Source organism: Acartia tonsa, chromosome 1 (genome assembly GCF_053477335.1).
Source record: "Acartia tonsa isolate MP-2025a chromosome 1, ASM5347733v1, whole genome shotgun sequence".
In the NCBI taxonomy this organism is placed as follows: Eukaryota; Metazoa; Arthropoda; class Copepoda; order Calanoida; family Acartiidae; genus Acartia; species Acartia tonsa.
Genome location: NC_137260.1, coordinates 41,043,080 through 41,063,531, shown reverse-complemented (window position 1 = coordinate 41,063,531; position 20,452 = coordinate 41,043,080). Strand labels below are relative to the sequence as shown.

The 20,452-nt window shown below is 30.6% G+C and overlaps 1 protein-coding gene across 4 annotated transcripts in view; it reads left to right on the top strand.

Moving 5' to 3' along the window:
- LOC145319615 (cell adhesion molecule Dscam2-like) overlaps positions 1 to 20,452 on the top strand; it is a 194,267-nt gene that overhangs the window by 150,964 nt on the left and 22,851 nt on the right. For all 4 annotated transcript variants that reach the window (XM_080161875.1, XM_080161853.1, XM_080161884.1 and 1 more), the window contains exons 37-41: positions 316 to 354; positions 2,172 to 2,250; positions 4,511 to 4,587; positions 5,080 to 5,132; positions 11,581 to 11,745. In XM_080161875.1, the coding sequence (XP_080018001.1) occupies positions 316 to 354; positions 2,172 to 2,250; positions 4,511 to 4,587; positions 5,080 to 5,132; positions 11,581 to 11,745 (413 nt within the window). The remainder of the gene's footprint in view (positions 1 to 315; positions 355 to 2,171; positions 2,251 to 4,510; positions 4,588 to 5,079; positions 5,133 to 11,580; positions 11,746 to 20,452) is intronic.

Genomic DNA, 20,452 nt, shown 5'->3' with positions numbered 1-20,452 from the left:
CTGTTTATTACACTAGTCCCCAAAGTTTTATAATGTCGTTTTCTTATTCGTGGGCCTAACAACTTTTGGCATTGAATTTAGATTGGTTTGTTTCTATGTATTAGTTTTTGTTATAAATCTTGAAAAGTCTCTCTTAGAAGACATCCAAAGTGGCAGAAATGAAAAGGAAAAAAAGTTATAAAATAAAACAGAATGTATTCATAACATAGTTAGACGTTTGGCATTTAAAGGATTAATATTGCAACAGAGTGACGTGCGAACATACCCTAAGTATGAAATGGCTGCGCAATATTAATTATATTCTTTTTATTTCAGTTCCTGGACCGCCCAAGAGTATAAAAGTTACAGTTTCAGGTAAAATTTGTTATTATTGTAGTAATTTGTTATAATACAATTGATGATGATAAACAAAATTTCCCCTTCTCTTTATTAGAATCATAGATTGGATTGTTATAAACTTTTAGGTAATAAATCAAGTAACCAATATCAAAGTGTCAATAAAACTTTGGGTACTAGTATAATTTACAGCCCACTGTCCCCTCCCCCCCCCCCCAAGGTTTCTTGATTACTTCAGTAAAGGGTAAAAAAAAGTAAAGTGTAAATTTATTAACATTTTTATTAAATTCCAAATATTGACTTTTTATGATTAAATAAAAGTAACACCAATCTCATCATCTAAAATAGAATTAGATTTATTAAAGAATTTATAAATTTTTCTCGTATTCATTCGAATCCGGTGGATAGGAACCGGTTCTCATCCATACGAAAAAATTATGTCTAGCATCGTATTATATCAAGTTTTCTACGAATATAGAAATGTACAATGATAAGATTAAAACCAGTTTTTTTAGCCGGTGCCTTAAGCACCTCGGGGCTAAAAAAAACTAGTTTTAATCTTATAATTGTACATTATATATCCGCGGAAAGCTGTTTATAATACGGTACGAGAAATAACTATTACTACTTTATATCTATTTGTCAGCAACTGAACTCGGCAAGTAAACTCTTTAGCAACACAGCTAGAAAGTTAAATACTTGAAATTGTATAAAGTTAGGTTAGTGGAGTTTCAGCTACATATATGTGATAATGGTTGCTTAGGATTATTTTCTTACAGGTGTTAAAACTAAGTTTCAAAGCTATTTTGGACATACATATAATTGTAAATAGACGCCAAAATCAACTTTCATCTATTCATTGTTCAACTTTTGTCCAAAGTATTAACTCATTGAGAGAGAGGGTAATTATTCGACAACCCTTTTTCTCCCTAATGTTTACAACCTAACAAGGGCACAAAATACCACCTAAAAATGAGGAGTAGGTCATTGTAAATTGAAAAAATAAATCGTTTTTTCTCGATATGTAATGGAATAAGGCCCGTTTTATAGCCAAAGCATTGCCCTAATAATAACGAGTCATTTTACAACCTTTATTGCAAAAATTCATGAATGTATTCTATCTAAATACTTATATACACTAAAGTATAGTTGAAGGTTAAGAATTCTGTATATGTACAGATTCTTATAAGTATGTCCTTTTTAAATGCTTTGATTTTTATAGATTTTTAGTAGATAGAAATGGTCTTTTCGTCTCTGTTGTTGACTAAGTAAATTGTTGAGATTTCAGTGATCTTTTTTGACAACGCATTTTAGATATTTATTACTTTGATCGTTTGATTCCTAACAATTAATTAAATTTTTTCTATAAATTATCTTTCTTCTTAATGTATTATTCCCAGGGAGGAAGAGAATATTTGATTGTGATTTATAATTTTCTATAACCACGTTAAAGCATTCATTGGCTTAAAAACTTTGAGTTCTTTATTGAACTTTGATTGGTTAGTACAAACTTTTCAATTAGAAATTTTAATCTATGTAATGGGTAAATTGTTTATCATCATTGAGGATGTATATAAATTTATCGTACACTTTATATTGCTATTGTTATAGCTGCACTTTTCATTATTAGAATAGAATGATTATTTTAATAAGTACGAGGAGAAAGTCGCTCAAAAAATCAGCATAAAAATGAGGGGTTATCCATCTTCTTCTTAGGGGTTTTCTTTTTCACTTCTTCTTTCATCTCTCTCCTTTTTATGACGTCACATGCTGATTTTTTTAGCGACTTTCTCCCCGTGCTTGTAATAAAATCTAATAATAAATTATAATTACAGGTGGAAGTTCTGTTGTTGTTAGCTGGTCATCACCTTACCATCCTAATGGAGATATTCTTAAATACAGAGTCTATCAAAGGTAATATTTTAATTGTCTATATGTAGTACAGCAACTCTATAACTATAGTTGTTGTAAGTTGGTCATCCCCTTACCATCCTAATGGAGATATTCTTAAATACAGAGTCTATCAAAGGTAATATTTTAATTGTCTATAAGTAGTACAGCCACTCTTTAACTATTAACTATTAAATATGTTTTTACTATTATATAAAAAGTAGCCATTAAACTGATATATTTCTCCATTTTAGGGAACCTTCCCTTAGATTCCTGAATGATTTTAGGGTATTTCATTTTCAGATAATTGTCTTTGGATTGTTATAGATTATTTTTCTGCCCCATTCTTACTAAACCGAATACAAAGCACATACATGCTAGGGGCGCAGTCACCAGTAAACAATACAGCTTTTGTTAAATTAGAAGAAAAATATTATAACTTCAATTATTTTCTTTTTTGTTTTTCTTCTTAGTTTATTTGTGCTTCAGAGTTTAAGATCTAATAATGCTTAATTACCCATAAGAATTCAGAATTTATTAAACGCTTTACAAAAGTCAAACTGTTCTAAATTATACCTCTACTTTTTTACATGTTATCCTATTTTATGTCTAAGTAAGTTGTATACTATCTCCCTCAATGGGGTATTAACAAATCTATTTACTAAAACTGTGTCTTCTTGAAAGATAGTTAGTTTTATAAGATTATCCTGTAGGAGGGAAGGGGGGAAGTATCTTAAAAGATAATTTTTTGATCTTATTTATGTACCTTCTAACAAATTTAAATCCTTTTTTGTAAATAAGCCCTCATATAAGCTGCCCAAAATATAAAATTAATTTCAAAGCAATATTTTTTACTATTTTCTTGTCCTTACATAACCCTTATAATGTAGAATAGCTTTGCTTTTATAAATAATTTACACAGTAAAAACTAAGCATCTTCAACTTAAGTAGTAAAGTTATCTCCAAGCCTATATGTACTTCATAATATATGAATATACATATATTTCTGTTATGTAGGCTATATTCACAATAATATATAATACTCTTTAGCATTTATATTATATAAAAATCTGTTAATGTAGGAAAGCTTCCCTTTTTATAATTATTTTTAAAATGTATATAAAAAGTATAAATAAACTAAGCATCTTCAACTTGAGCAGTAAAGTTATCTCCAAACTTATATGTACTTTATAGTATATATATATTTCTCTCTTATGTAGGCTATACAAACAGAGTTTCATTTATATATAGTCAGGGATATTAAGCTTAGAATTTATGGAGAAATATTTTGTCATTTAAGTCTAGACAACAATTTTGTTTATTAATTATAATGAGTTAGTTAGTCATGAAGAAAAACTATTCCCTTCCCTGTATTTTCAAATTACTTTCAAAATAAGAGCACCATTCGTTGGAATCTCCATTCCCGCGTTAACTCTTTCTGGGTGCTGTACTACCCATAAAGACTAGTTCCCAAAGTTTTAGAATAACGTTTTCCTATTCGTTGACTTAACAACTTTGAGAACTCCTATTGAATTTAAATTGGTTGGTTTATTAAGTTGAATGTCCAAATGTTTCAACTAGCAATTGTTATCTATTAAAAGGGTAATTTTGTGTTCATAAATAAGGATGTGCATCATTTTTATGGCCATTGTCTTATCCCTTTATATCCCTGCTGTACTACCCACTTTGAAATACTTTAATTCTGTTGTTATATACTTGTTGTTGTAAAGTAAAGTGAAGTTTCATAACATCAATTTAGAAAAGGCTCGGCAGCTGCGCGTCAGCCGCCTTTAAGCCTCACAGAAATCAACATTTTACAATTTAAAAAATCAGCTGGATGTCTATACATGACCTAAAAATGGTAATTCAGCTTTTTTAAATCAATGCACCCATACGGGTTTAAATTTGAGTCAATGTCGCTGCTGACGCGAGGCTGCCGAGCCCTGATTTAGAGCACAACCATTTCAAAGCTTTGCAATCCAACAAATGTTGAAAAACAAGGATGAGATTATGTGTGATTCACATATAAAATGTCCAAAAGTAAGACAGATACGATTAAATTTGTAACCTGAGCGAGGAGACATTTTAAAATTAGGATTTTGGTACCAGAAAATCTTAAAATTTACAACCAATAATTTTAATATACAGAAGGGTTAGTTTTTTATATCATGGGAATGTATATTAATTTATTGTTCACTGTCCTATCCTTCCAGAAACTTTAGATTTTGTCACAAATATCTACTTGTTTTATTTTTATTAGTCAATAAACATCGTTTTTTTTCAGGGAGATTCATTTCGGACGAGAGAAGAGTCATACAAAATATGATAGACCAGCCAGTTCTAACACCTTTGATGTAACAGGTAATAAATTATAATTTACCATAAAATAAAAACAATTAAATTGGATCCAAACATTTATGAACTTTAAAACCTTTTATTTTTTATCTGCCAAACGGCTGAACGTTCATTGTCATATATCAACAGCTACTGTGAAAATACGACGAAAAGCCCTTTAAGAGTCGTTGCTACGAAAAGGACTATACCCTAAATTTGTTATAATTACATTTCCTTATAATTTATATAAATTGTTTTAAAATTCATAATTCTAAATAATGCTTTAAGTTTCACTAAACCCATTTTTTAACCACCGAACCCCATCACATTTTATTTTTATTTTAACAAAATATCTTTAAAGCTTCTTAGGGTGCTCAAACCATCAGGGCCTCACTCTTAATAATAGTATCCCTGCGGGGCTATCTAAACTTTGCTTAACCTAGCCCAATCAAATAACCATGAAAATACAGTTTTTGATGCATAAAAAAAACATTTGGTTTAAGATAATGAATGTTTTAGGTCTACGGGAAGGAGTGCAACATCAGTTCTGGGTGACTGCCTTTACTATCAAGGTAATTTACATACACATACAGGTTTATTTTCTAGTATTGTACAGTAGACTTTGTACAGTACAGTACTGTTCAGGGTGACTGCCTTTACTATCAAGGTAATTTACATACACATACAGGTTTATTTCCTAGTATTGTACAGCATACTTTGTACAGTGCAGTACTGTTCAGGGTGACTGCCTTTACTATCAAGGTAATTTACATACACATACAGGTTTATTTTCTAGTATTGTACGTACAGCATACTTTGTACAGTGCAGTACTGTTCAGGGTTACTGCCTTTACCATCAAGTTAATTTACATACACATACAGGTTCATTTCCTAGTATTGTACAGTAGAATTTGTCTTTTCTGAGAGGGAGGGGACATTGGGCTGTTTATTACATTAGACCCCAAAGTTTTTGATAACGTTTTCTCATTCGTTGGCTTAACAACTTTGTGGACTTTTATGAATTTTGATTAAGTGGGGATGTAAATCAATTTATCGGTCACTGTCTTATCTCTTTAGATCACTTTGTATGAAACGGATAGAACGTCAATATAAAGTGATAAATAAGTTTTAGAGCATCTAATACTATTATTAAACGCAAAATATTTATACATAAAACATAATACTATATAAATAAATGTATGAATATAGATGTATAACCCAGACAACAATCTGGTTCCAGTGGTGCGAACCTTTTTGCAGTGACTTCGCTGTATTAATATTTCTGACGCTATTGGCTGATATTCAAAGACCTAATTGAAAGTGGGCATAGGGTCCCCAACCCGTAATTAAGTTATTTAACACTGCCCCCTCTATACTTTAATCTATACAATTAGTTTTTGATTTGTTGTACACTGTACAAAAAGTGGAGCTAAGTCTTGTTGATAATTTTATTCATTTGCATAACAAATCTCTTCCTGTGTCTCACAACCTTGTGTTTATCTTACGGAGGGTTTTAGCAGGGATAAGACAATGGCCGATAAATTGATGTACATCCACAATTATGATACACAAAGTTACCCCTTCTGTGGATTACAATTAGTAGTTGAAAGTTTGAACACTATACTTTTTGATTTAACCAATCCAAATTCAATAAAAGTTCCCTGATGAATAAGAAAACTTTATTATAAAACTTTCGGGACTGGTGTAATAAACACCCCAATTCCCCTTCCCCCCTGCATTTATTGGGTGAATAATTAAGATGAATTTATCCAGTATTGAACTATCTCTTTATCCCATATAAGTACACAGACTTTCATTAAAACTAAAGTATGAGCAAAGTAGGAATGAAATGGCCGACAAAGTAATTTTAAAAACAAAATTATATCCCAAGGAATAATGTCAGGGAGGGAGGGTACAGTGGACTGTAAATTGTACTGATTTCCAAAGTTTTATAATTACTCCCCCTCATATTTGATCTTAAAACTTTGGGTACTTTTACTTATTCCCGATTTTTGGTTCTTATTAAAAGTGTCCACACTTTTCAACCAATAATACTAAAAACAAAAGGTGTAATATTGTATGCACCTAAAGTTAACATTTAGTGTCTTATCCTATAAGATCCCTGGACTGGTATTGTCTTTCTTCTCACACATACATGCATCATATATAAACAGGGAATAAGGGATAAGAAACATAGAGTTACATTATATCTTTGAAATTATGATTTATTGGGCTTGCAGTCGATATATTTTTACTTGGATGTTGCACAAGATTTTAATGTATTTAAAGTAACACTCGCAACTTGCTAAAATAACAATACCTTCAATATGAACCCTTTACCCCATCCCTCCTCTCCTATTGGATGAACGAACTTACAAACAAATGAACAAGCTAAATTGATGACAAATTTTTCCTTGTCAATAAATTCACGTAAATCCCATATCCATTGCATTGGTGTTAAATATATTCGTACATCGACAATTAAAATGTTCATGGCTGAAAAGATTTCACATATTTTTTTTACTTTTCATTTATTAAAGCATTCTAATAGGTTTATTGTTAAACCAGTTTTTCTATTCTTTCATAAAGTAAACCTTGTAGCAGGCTTAAATAACGATATCCCCCATTTACCCAGATCCTCTTTACACCATCAACTACTTTCCTAATAGATGAACGGCCAGACCAATAAAAGACAGGTGAAAAAGCAAGCTAAATTGAAGACAATTTTTCGCCTGATATAATATTCATATTTTACAATTATTAGTATTCTTTTCTATTTTTGAAATCTAAATAAAAATATAACTTAAAGTTCCAAATTAGCGGGGAAAAAAGTAATATCAAATCCTGTTGAATCTTTGAGTTAAAATACAGTAGAAAACAGTGTTAAAATCATCCGCCCCCTCATTATATGAGATTAAATTTGAAAATTTAAATTAAAAAATATGTTAGAGAAAAGAGAAGTAAATGAACAAGAATGACAACTTTCATGTAGCAAAGCATCGAAGAATATTTACTCAATATATTTTAGTTGGCCATTGTGATAATTTTAAAATTTAAGAAGTATATATCATATTCTGCATTTACCTTATGAAATTATAAATAAAAGAAATGGAAGAGAAGAGAAGGTGCTGTTAAAAATCTGTACAATAAGACAGACAGACGGACAATCTGAAATTTCCTCAAAGTAAGTTATAGTGTAGTTTCGCTACTTGAAAAAAACCTAATCTGCCACCTGCTGATGTTCTATCTATTCTTAGAATATATGACCAAAAGATATTGTAAGAGATTTTCTCGTATTCATTCGAATCCGGTGGATAGGAACCGGTTCTTATCCATACGAAAAAATTATGTCTAGCATCGTATTATATCCAGCTTTCTACGAATATAGAAATGTACAATTATGAGATTAAAACTAGTTTTTTTAGCCCAGAGGTGCCGGAAAGCTGTCTATAATACTTTATAATGCGAGAAATAACTATTACAGACCTTTTATTTACCAGCGGTTTTGCCCCTAGAGGCCTTTAAGGGCAATTTAGGGAAAGAAGGAGGATTGCGTCGACCCTCCGGTTTATATTTTAGTTTTTTAAAGTAAATAAACTTATTATCTTGGGGGGGGATTTCAATGACGATTTCTTTTATTAGGGTGTGTTTACCTTTCTTAAAATGATCATGAACATTCCATGAACCAATAGAATCTTCCTTGTTAAGCGAGATTAGGACATTTAAGCTATAAAATTTATGTACTGACTTTCTTAAACAAGGATATACTTAATAGTTACACAAATCCTAGTGCAATATTTACTACTAGCGGCTTCGCTCTAGCCTCTAGGGGCTTTGCCCCAAGAGGTGATTTTAAAAAAATTAAGGCGAAATTCGTAAAAGGACTAAGGAAATCTTCAGCAAATTCTTTTTAAAAAAATGGGGAGGGGGATTTTTTGTTAGCTTAAAATAGCTTAAAACCACCACAGGACCAATAGGTATAAACCCTGAAAAGTACAGGGTGTCCCGCGTAAACTGTTTTTGTTTAAACGCTTATTTCTCCCTTAATATTTGAGCTATCTTAGTAAAATAAAAAGTATTTGGCAGCCTACTACTGACCATTTTATAGGGTAATGATGAAAAATCCACAAAATAAACAGGAAAAAATCTACGAGGTATTACATAAGAGGTTCATTTTATTGAATTTAGACTAACCCACAAGAAAATATTTGCTTTGTGAACTTTAAGATTAGTTTGGGTCCAAACTGCTAGTCGCTCAGACTTTCTAAGCACAAAAATAGAACAATCTTGACATGGCATACTAGAAATTCTCAATATTAAAGAATCTGAAGTGTAATATAAATGAACAATATATAAAAATAGGCATAATATTGTTAATCTTTCATGTGAGCTCGCTTTAAATGCACACAAAAACCTGAAATATACCAGATTTTTTTATTAGACTACAATGCCAGTTCTTATAATGTCTTGAGTAAGTCTTTGTGATCCACCGTTTGACCACCAGCTGCTTTTAAAGTTAACTAAGGCATAATTTTCTTGTGGATTAGTCTTATATTCACTAAAATCAGCCTGTTATGTATTACCTTGTAGATTTTTTTCTGTCAACTTTGCGGATTTTTCATCACTATATCATTAAATGGTCATTAGTAGTCTGCCAAATACTTTTTATTTTAGGAAGATAGCTCAAATATTAAGGGAGTAATAAGCGTTTCAAAAAAAAACAGTTTAAGTGGGACACCCTGTAGAATCCGATTGGTTCATTGGTTACCGAGATCTTAAGGGACAGGCGGACAGACGGACAGACATCAAGCTACTGTGTATTATGAAATTTACGAACTTTCGCTACAAACAGAAAAACTCCTATTTAGAATTATTTTAAGAATGTTAATTAATATATCCAACAAGAATATACTATACTTATAAACGTCCTGACAAACGCTACATGTAGAAAAGTCTCTCTTTACAAATATTTGAAGAATGTTAATATATCCATTTGTATGAGCTGTTGAGCTCCAGGCTTTAATCACCCTTAAACTTTAGCACCCCATTACCAAAGTTTAATTAAAACTCGGCAGGATTAATTCCTCTTAAAGTGCGGATATAAGTCAGTTCTAATGAATTTTCTTCATTTCCATATGGTTCTCAACTCTCTCTCACGCTAGCCTTCAATTTAATCAAGACATTTTAGAACTAAATATCTATAAATCAAATAGAAAAAATTCTCTAAAATTTATAGGTTAGAATCAAAATTATGTTTATCAAATGCTTTGTTAATATCTAATTGTTTAAAATTCAAAAGAGAAAGCTTTTTATTGTACCAATAAAAAATGACGTCATACTAGGCTACTAGCCTATCATTGGTCAATTAAATGTAAACCTTTTCATTTCACACAATCTTACAAAGTTGAATAATAAGGACAATCATGTTTATAAGCAGCGCAGAAAATCGATAATAAACAAGAAAAAAGCAGTAAACTGTTTTTTAAAAACATAATTTTCATGATCGTTAAATTATGAAAATGTAATTGAGTTAAACAAACTAAAAAACCTTGTAAATAACTTAAAGTACACTTATGACAGACGGAATGACGGACGGACTTACCTTAGTATTATATTAGCTGCGCTAAACTTCACCCATTTCAGTTTTTTACTGCTAAAATAAAATATTTTGATTACTTGGGGGAACAGCGTTGTCTCTCTCTCTTTATTTTACATCACATTAAGTTTTATCTATTTTTGTCTGGCTGTATGTTTCATAACCTTTTTGTTGTAGAAAATTAAAGAATTAACAATTATCTTTCTAGTATGGCTTGGAAACCGATCTATATCGATTAGAACCGTTTCTCAGTCATACTGAAAAATTATTTATTGCATCGTATTACAGACAATTTAAAATAAAATCATAAAATCATTGTAATGGCCCTGGCCTTCGGTTTTTGGTGAAATGTTGCAATTATGATATAGACTTGCATAAAATACTGATCAATCATGGTAAAGACATAATATTATTATTCATACACAATATATATATTTATTCCATTACAATGGTGTTCACTGGGTTTTATATGTTTTATTAGCAAAGCTGCTCTATAAATATATTTGTCTGTCCGTCAATACAGAAGAAATAAGAGGTCTTTGAAGCAAACGAATTTTATGTGAAATTCTTTTTAATTTTATCTTTAAATTATTTAACATGAAATTATATTTTTGATTATAATTAGAAAACCAGTATATCTTAATAAATACATAATGTAGTGTGGTCTTTTTAGAAGTACTGATTTTATTGAGTTGTTCTTCTTAGGGAAGCTTCACATACGTCTCTGGGTGGTTTTAGGCTATTTTATTTTCAGTTTAAAGCGTTGGTATGTTTTTATGCTATTTTTCTGCCCCCTTTATACTCCTACAAAGAAAATGTATTCGTATTAATATTAATATGTTTTTTTGTGAAAAAATAGCCGCATAGCAAGCAATTCATCATTTGCCTTCATATATTCATGTAGAAATGTAAATAGATTTGTTCAACATATGTTCCATATGCATATTCATACTCATAAGAGCAAGGTAGCCGCAAAACTGTGTGTGATTGGACTGGAGCTGTTAATTGATTTTAAAAAGACCATTTGATTTCTTGAACTTTTAATTGTTGGGTCAAGGTATTCCCCCTAAAGTGTTGTACTTCTACAATTATAATATGCTTTGGAATGGTTTAGGTAAAGATTTAAACCTTATTACAAAGATGAAGAGAAAGTCTTAATAGACAAATGTACTTTATTAATTTAAAGAGTAGCTATGCTACAAAAACAATACATTTAGTAGCTAGGTCTTACTATAGGATTATTTTATGGATCCTCTCAAAGTTCCTAGTCAAGCACATGGAATCTCCCCACTTATTTTTTTCAATAAAAGTAAATGGGAAGGTTTTGTATCTGTGTGTTTTACTTTTGGAAGTTTTTGTTAGGTTATATTGTATTGTAGGGTTAGAGCTAATTTAACTTACTAACCTATGTATTTTATTATTAGGGCGAGGGGCGAAGCTCCCAAATAGTGACCAAGACGCCGGTGATGAACCCCATGCCTCAGATCAGCAGCCTGGGAGAGACAGTGCACCTGCCCTGGCGGACACCTGTGTACCTGCCCTGCAGGCATGTTGGCACTCCCACACCCATCACTAGATGGTATTTCCAGGTATGAATCAATATATTATTAGTTAGATGTTGCACCATATTTTTATGTACTCTCATAAAGAGATGCTCACAGCTGAATGAAATAACGTATTCCTCCATCAACCCCCTGTACCGCATCCCTTCCCCTTTTTCTGAATAAACGAAGTGACCATTAAATAAGATCCATATTTGAAAGCTAAATTGCCCCTGTCAATATATCCATTCAGATATTACTATATTATGTTTATTTTCAATACGGAAATCCTAGATTTATCCTAGATTTATCCTGAAAACACTTCTTGTATTATAAATAGTAGCAGGATGTGTGTGGACATGTCCCTAATGATCTAAACGATATAAAATAATATGCCTAATCGTCAAAAGAATTCAATCAACATATACTCCAAAGAAGGTGTATCAACTATTTTTTTTATAGCTAGCCGGTTCTTTTAGTAAGTAGTAGATGTAAAATTTTTCATAGAATTCAGATATGCAATCGGTTTTTTTGTAGACCTCTTATTTTTTAAGTAATTTAAGTTTAAAAAAAAAAAAATTAAGTCGATTTTAAGGTACTAAAATGCAACAAAAAAAAGAAAGAAAATGGTCATTATGAACAAAAATAGTAAGATCTTTAATTTGACACCTTACTTTTTCAATTCTGTCAGGTAATTATTGAAAAAATCGATTTTTTTAAACCCACGAGAATAAAAACTTTGAACTTAATTTTATTATTTCACAAATAAAAAAATATGGGTTCATATATACCATTAGAATCAGAAAAATATTACGAATCCATTGTAAGCAAAATTGAAAAAAAAAAGTTTACAATATAGTATATAAACTACAATAAAAGGAATTATATGAAAATATCATATTATGTTGTACAGGCAACGTCTTAATTCTTCAATTGAGTATAAAAATGGGAAGGGGGTAAAGAGGGGGTAAAGAGGGGGTAAAAAAGGGAAGACAATAGTGTTGTCTGAACAAAAAAAATAATTGGCCATTTCTGTAATTTTTTAATTTTTTAATTTTTTTCAATTTTGCTTACAATGGATTCGTAATATTTTTCTGATTCTAATGGTATATATGAACCCATGTTTTTTATGTCTGTTTGAGAAAATATTTAGGTCTAAAGTTTTTATTATACCGAGGTTAAAAAAATAGATTTTTTCAATAATTACTCAACAGAATTTTAAAAGTAAGGTGTCAAATTAAAGATCTTACTATTTTTGTTCTTACTGACCATTTTCTTCTTTTATTTTGTTGCGTTTTAGTACCTTAAAACCGACTTAATTATTTTTTTTAAAAACTTAAATTACTTAAAAAATAAGAGGTCTACAAAAAAACCGATTGCATATTTGAATTCTATGAAAAATTTTACATCTACTACTTACTAAAAGAACCGGCTAGCTATAAAAAAAAAAGTTGATACAACTTCTTTTGAAATAGTGGTAAGAAACCAAAACTCAAATTAAAACTCCAAAATTAAAAATTCCTACAGTTAAATCAGTATATTTACTGGATTTATGAAAAACCTAAACATATTAGGCGGATGAAAAGAGGGTTATTAGTCTGTAAATATATGAATTAACAAGATTAGGGTTTCCTATTAAGTCTTGAGTAAACATACAGGGATCTAAAGGGATAAGACAATAGCCGATAAATTGATATACATTCCTAATGATGATACTCAAAATTACCCCTTCTCTAGATTACTATTAGTAATTAAAACGTTTGGACGATCTACTTAATAAACTAACTAATCAAATTTGATAAAAGTCTCCTTAGTTGTTATTATAAAACTTTGGGGACTATTTTAACTATTTTCACCTCCATCCCTGGTAAACATAAGTTGATGCGAGGGAAAGATGAAAGAAAATCATCACCAAAACATTTTAAGTAGCGAAGCTACTCTACATTTCTCTAAATTCAGAACGTCGCTCAGCTTAAATTCTAATAATGTTTAATTTATATTACCAATACTTTAAAATGACAAATTGACGATAACTGTCCAAATAAATTGAGTGCTAGGTCAATTGAATGAAAATTGAACTGACTTGCTGCATTACTTTTGACTTAAAGACTTTTAGGGTTATATTAAATCTTAGTTGGGTGGTACAAAGAAACAATGGTCAAGCTTTTACACAATAAATTTTTTCTTTATAAAGGGTAATCTTATTTATCTCTAAGATCTTTATAATATAAAAATACATATACTATTGTTTAAAAATATTGCAACGTGTTATTTTAATATGACAAACAACTCTTGGATATAAACATCCTTGTTTTTATTTAATTTAGTGCTGATTTAATATTTTGTCCTTTTCATATCATATCAATACAGATTTTCTGACATTTTTCTGACTCATTTATTTCCCTTATTACTATACCGATCCTCTGAAAGCTAAGGGCGAAGTGACTAGTGTTCTAAATAGTAATTCATGTACAAGATTTGACGTGATGCATATAATTATAAGCCTCATAATTAAATGAATAAATATTTAAAAAATAATACTGATATATTTATAATCTTAATAAGGTTTTAGAGGACACACTTACATTCTGTCTTTGATTACAGAGTTGCATCAATTTATAATTAAATTTTTTTTATTTTTGGAATCTTTATACAAAGTATGAAATAGAATGATTATAACATGCTCAAGTTCACTTAGTTCACAGATAGACAGACAAGCGGGCAATGAATAAATTTTTAATTTGAAAATAAAATAAAAAAATCTATAATCCCCTGATATACTCCCTTTGGGACTGTTAATTATTTTTGCTCTGGTATCTAATGAAGATATGTATTAATTAAGGTGAAAGGTTCTATAAACATATACTCTCCAAATATTTTTGAATAATATATTTATTTTTGAATAATATATTCATTTTTTATACATGATAAACTTTTTTTATTCTGATATATCTATTATCTAAATATAGCATATGAATAGATTAAAAATGGTACCTAAGTAAAAAATAAAATCTTAACATTTTTTGCTATTTCAAAGGAAAAAGTTTTAGTCAATAATTGAAACATTATTTTTTTATTGGCCAAAAAATGAAAGGAAAATAATCTTCCCTGACACTGGTCGCCGGAAGAGAAAAGCAGTTTTTTGAAAGGGGCTATCTGAGATTATTACAGATTCTGATTTATACATATATAGACAAATAAAAAATGCAAAAAACGAAATCAAAAGCGTTCCTTCTTGGGAGAAAATCCGGGAAAAAGATTTTAGCTATTTTTAACCTAGAATTCACATTGGAAAGCCTGAAAAAAATTTAAAGACATTTTAAACATGTCATTGCTCAGCACCTAGAAGTGGTAGAAAAATGCTACGCATACCATTGGAAAGCTCATAACCTCTAGTTTTCATAAAAGTATATAACTAGTACTATATTTTGAGCTATCCTCTGAAGTATACACAAGTCTTAAAAATGCAGTTTTTCTTGAATTTTAAGTTTGATACTTGTTATACAAACCTTTTTAAAATTATATTGCTTAGCACCTAGGAGTTATATATATTATTTTATATAGATATATTTCTATATTTTAGGTACTTTCATTTTAAGCTTTGAAATGTGTATAGTTTTTAGTAAGAACCAAGGGGGGGGGGAGTTTATACACTACTAAATGAAATGCAGTATAAAATTGTGCCCTGGTTGTTTTTGTTTTAGTTATTGACCAGATTCTTCTCGTAAAATCTTTTACATGATTAAATTCACCAGTAAAACTCTTTAAATGGATTTTGGCACTTTCCTTCTAGGGGCTAGTGGGGTAAAACACCCCCAAAATACAAAAATTATGAGTTCTGAGCTTATTTTCAAAGATTTCATGTTGAACTTTAATAAAAACTTATTTCACATCATAGAAAAAAAAATTTAGTCCTTAAAAGATGTGCCTAATTGAAAGTGATTATTTAGTTAAGTTAATTGAAGAAAAAAAGTTTTCATTAACAAAATCAGCCCAATATTTTAAAAAAGCCAAGAACTTAAAGTTTTAGTAGTTTTGGGGAAAGTTTTACCCCACTAGCCACTAGAGGGAAAATGTCAAACTTAATGTTTATTGATAATTAATCATATAAAAGAGTTTACAAAAATAATCAGGTTAATATACCAACTAGCCCAAACATTCAGAGCAAAAGGGGACTATCCACGAACAAGAGCAAGTGATTCTAAGCATCTTCCAGCATTGACCCGTAGTATTTTGTTAGTGAATATACTAGGTTTATGTTTAATATTTGCTTTATTGACTAAAAAGTTAGGTTTCACTATGGTTTTATATGAAAAAAAACTATGAAATGTAAAGCAATTTTTAAAGCAATATCATCAAATGCTTTGTTGAGTTCAAAGGACAAAATAAAATAACACTCCAGACAGAGTCGTCCAAGCTTTTTTATTTGGGGGGAGTAAAATTTTAAAAATAAAAATTTTGGGGGTGGTTATCTTTATTTCATAGAGGCATTTTTTTTATTTGGGGGGGGGGTAAAAATTGAAAATCCAAAATTTTGGGGGTGCACCCCCAAATTCATTTTGGGGGGTAATCACCCCTTGGACGTCTATGACTGCAGAAAAGCATCAAATGTTGTAAATTGCAAAAGTACATGAATTAAACTGTTCACAAGTTACAAACCCTTTTTCTAAATATACATTTTTAATCACAATAATTTATTTTGTGTCAAAGCTTTTAAACAACAGTTTGAACTCATCAAAACATTTGATTATATTATACCAAACAATGCTTAACATTTCAAAGTTTTTTTCACATAAAACCATGGTGAAACCTAACTTTTTGGTCGATAAAGCAAATATTAAACATAAACCTAGTATATTTACTAAAAAAATACTATTGGTCAATGCTGGATGATGCTTAGAATCACTTGCTCTTGTTTGAAGATAATCCTCTTTTATACTAAATTTCATTTCCTCTCAGTGTATAAACTCCCCCCCCCCCTTCCTTGTATTTTATAACTTAATAATTGGGGGTTGTTTCACCCCACTAGTCCCAAGAAAGAAAGTATTAAAATGAAATCTTTAGTTGCTACATAGCTCAATTATGTGATAAAATTTACATTAAAAAATCAGATTAATATCTCTAAAAAAAACCTCAAGTCTTAAATATAAGTGTTTTTGGAGGGTGAAATACCTCACTAGCCCCAAGAAGGAAAGTTCCAAAATGAAATCTTTAGTGACTACCTAGCTAAATTATGCAAAAAAAGGTTTACATTAAAAAAATTAGCTTGATATCTCTAAAAAATAAGCTCAGACATTAGATTTTAGTGTCTTAGGGGCTGGGTTACCCCATTAGCCCCTAGAAGTAAAGTACCAAAATTCAATTTTCAAAGTTTTACTGGTATATTTAATCATGTAATTTTACAAAAATAATCAGGTTAATAACTATAACAACTGCCCAAAACATCCAGGGCAAAATTTTATACTGCATTTCATTACCTATAAGTGTATAAACTCCGCCCTCCCTCCTTGGTTCTTACTACAACTATACGCATTTCAACGACAATTTTTAATTAAGCTAAAATTGAAATTACACAAAATATATAAATGTACCTATATAAAATAATTATATAACTCCTAAGTGCTAAGCAATATAATTTTAAAAAGGTTTGTGTAACTAGTATCAAACTTGAAATTCCTTAAAAAACTGCATGTTTAAAACTTGAGTATACTTTAGAGGATAACTCAAAACTAATAATAGTACAAAAACGTTTTATATCTTTATGAAAACTAGAGGTTATAAGCTTTCCAATGGTATACATAGCTTTTTTCTACCACTTCTAAGTGCTGAGCAATGACATGTTTAATATATTTGTATATTTTTTTGCAGGATTCCCAATGTGAATTTTAGGTTAAAAATAGCTAAAATCTTTTTCCCGGATTTTCTCCCAAGAAGGAACGCTTTTGATTTCGTTTTTTGCATTTTTTATTTGTCTATATATGTATAAATCAGAATCTGTAATAATCTCAGATAGCCCCTTTCAAAAAACTGCTTTTCCCTTCCGGCGACCAGTGCTGAATATAATAAGCAACAGATATTAAAACTACTTTAGGTAATCAATCTAGCGGCTTCGCCCTTACAATTTTTAGAAAGGAGGGTGGGAGGAAACAGTAAAAGTCCCAAAAATATCCCAAGAGGGACCTCAGGGACTTCTGTAAAGCTTACTTAAAGCAAAAATATTATTCGTTTTAGTGGTTGGTAAGATCCTTACGGACTGACAAAAAATCCTTAATAGTTCATGTGTATTTGATGTTTTTAATTTATGTAAAAAAAACATACATTTATAAATATTGTGTATTTATATTTGTTTTTATATTTGTGTGCTTTGAGGGAAGAAGTTTTCTTTGATCTTGAGTTATATCAGATAAAATATTATTTACATAAACATTATTTACAAATATGTTCAGTATCTTTCCATTATGGCGTCGAAACCGACTAATATCCGCTGGGTTAGAACCGGTTCTCAGCCATAATAAAAAACATGTATAGCATCGTATTACGACAACTTTCAATGAATATTAAAATGAAGATCATAATATTAATACCATTTTTGTTAGCCCAGGCCTATAGCCCTTCGGGGCTAAAAAAACTTGCTTTAATCTTGCATATATTGCATATTATTATCAGCGGAGAGCTGTCTATAATACGATACGTAAAAATATTCCCCTAATTGTCTTATTTCATTTGATTTTAGGTGAAGAAAGGGTTGTAAATTTATAATATATGTGTGAGTGTTAGTTATTACCTGCCAATATCTTAGATATCCTTGTTCTCCCCCCTCCCCCTAATAATAAAAAGCTTGGAAGTCCGGCCCTTAATAAGACAAACATTATCTATAAAATAGCTGCACTGAGATATAAGAATATATTTTTGTAAATTATGATTGTGTTCATCTAGAATGTCTTAAAGTGCACAGATCTAAAGGGATAAGACAATAGGCGATAAATCAATGTACATCCCCATTGTTGATATAAATGAAATATCCCCTTCTATAGATTAAAAGTCAAAGTCAATCAAAATTTAATAAAAGTTTTTAAGCCATCAAACAAGAAAATCTGATTATAAATCCATGGGAACTAGTGTAATGAACAGTCCAATGTCCCTTCCTTCCCAGATTAGAATGTGTGTGTTCATTGCCCTAACCAAATTATCTGCCCAGGCTTGTGTGTATGTACTATATTCCTTTCTTCTTCATCTTTACATTTTAAATTTTTGAAGTAAATACAGATATAAATAACACTAACTTGAATTTTAGAACAAAATGGAATTTATAATTGCGAGTGCTGGATTTTTTCAGGGGGATTTAATTCTTAAGGAGGGTCTTTTGGATTTTAATTCACTGCAGGTGTTGAAAAATCCCTTACACTCGCACGCTTATGAATGAAAATAGAAATTAGTTTTATGTTTTAAGTACAGATATTTGGACTTACTGTGGTATGCGGCACCTCTGGACCATGCAGAAACCAAGACATTATAGTGATGCTACGCACCCAGCTAAATCCTGTTATTATACAATTGTAAAGCCACCTGAAAATATGTCAGATAACGGTATTGGTTTTCATCTCTCAGTTGTCCTGCAAATGGAGGGAGGGGTGTTACCCCTCCCTCTCCCATCTTAAGCACCGGAACCTTCCCCTTCAACCACCAAGTTATCAGCACCACCTCAACCCTGAGGATAAAGGATCTAAGCCTTCCCTCACCTGATAGAATCACCCCCACACAGACTGTTGTTGTCACAAGTAATCATCAAACCTTCCCTCTTTAGTACCCAGACCTACCACTCAACCCCTCTATGCTTATCTACCTATTGTGCTGTTCCATGGGCTATCCTGCCTGCCCCAGACAGGGATAGCCATCTACCTAACCATTGCAATTATCTATGTTTTACTGTATGATTTATCTTTAACTATCTTTATTCCTAATCCATATGTATTTATATTATGTTGTACAAGTTTAGTTATCCTTAGACCAGCAATAAAGAAACAACTGAATAGACTATGTTTATTATTTAGTGATTGCTAGAGAAGCGTAGCTTCTCTATAGTATAGGTGTCCACGTCTGTTCACACTGCCGTAGTCTTTATTCGAACTCTGGTGTCTGCCATTTACCCTAGGCGGATACCACATTACTATATATTTAGCTTGAAAGTAGATCCTACTCTTATCAAATCATTCCTAAATTTCAAAAATAATCAATTAGAATAATGTTTTCCAACATTTTATATTTTGTAAGTCAGACTTTTCAGACCTCCTCTTATAAACGGTCAGTGATTTTTGCTTATGAATGGATGGATAAAATACAGAAAAGCGACGCTTTGAACAAAAATCCTAAATAGTTCCAATCCAGCTTTAAATAAGAATATAAGTTTTTCAAATGTTAAGAGAAAAGTAAAGATTTTCTTCTTCTTTGAAAACTTTTGTTGTTAATTAAAGTAAAATTCTTGGTTTGGTGACGTCATAGTCTTACAAACAAGGATATGACAATAGATGATAAATTAAACCTTCCACTATAATTATAGCCGATAAATGTTAATATAGTTACGATTGGTCTCTCCCTCTCTCCTTTTTTTAAAACCAAGCTCGTACGATCGGGCTCTCTGTCCGTCTGAAGCTTGAGAATGAATCATTATGTCATTTTAGGGAGTGGAGGCTAACTGGGTAAACCAAGCATCAACGTATAGAACTTATGATATAATCATTATGTCATTTTATGGAGT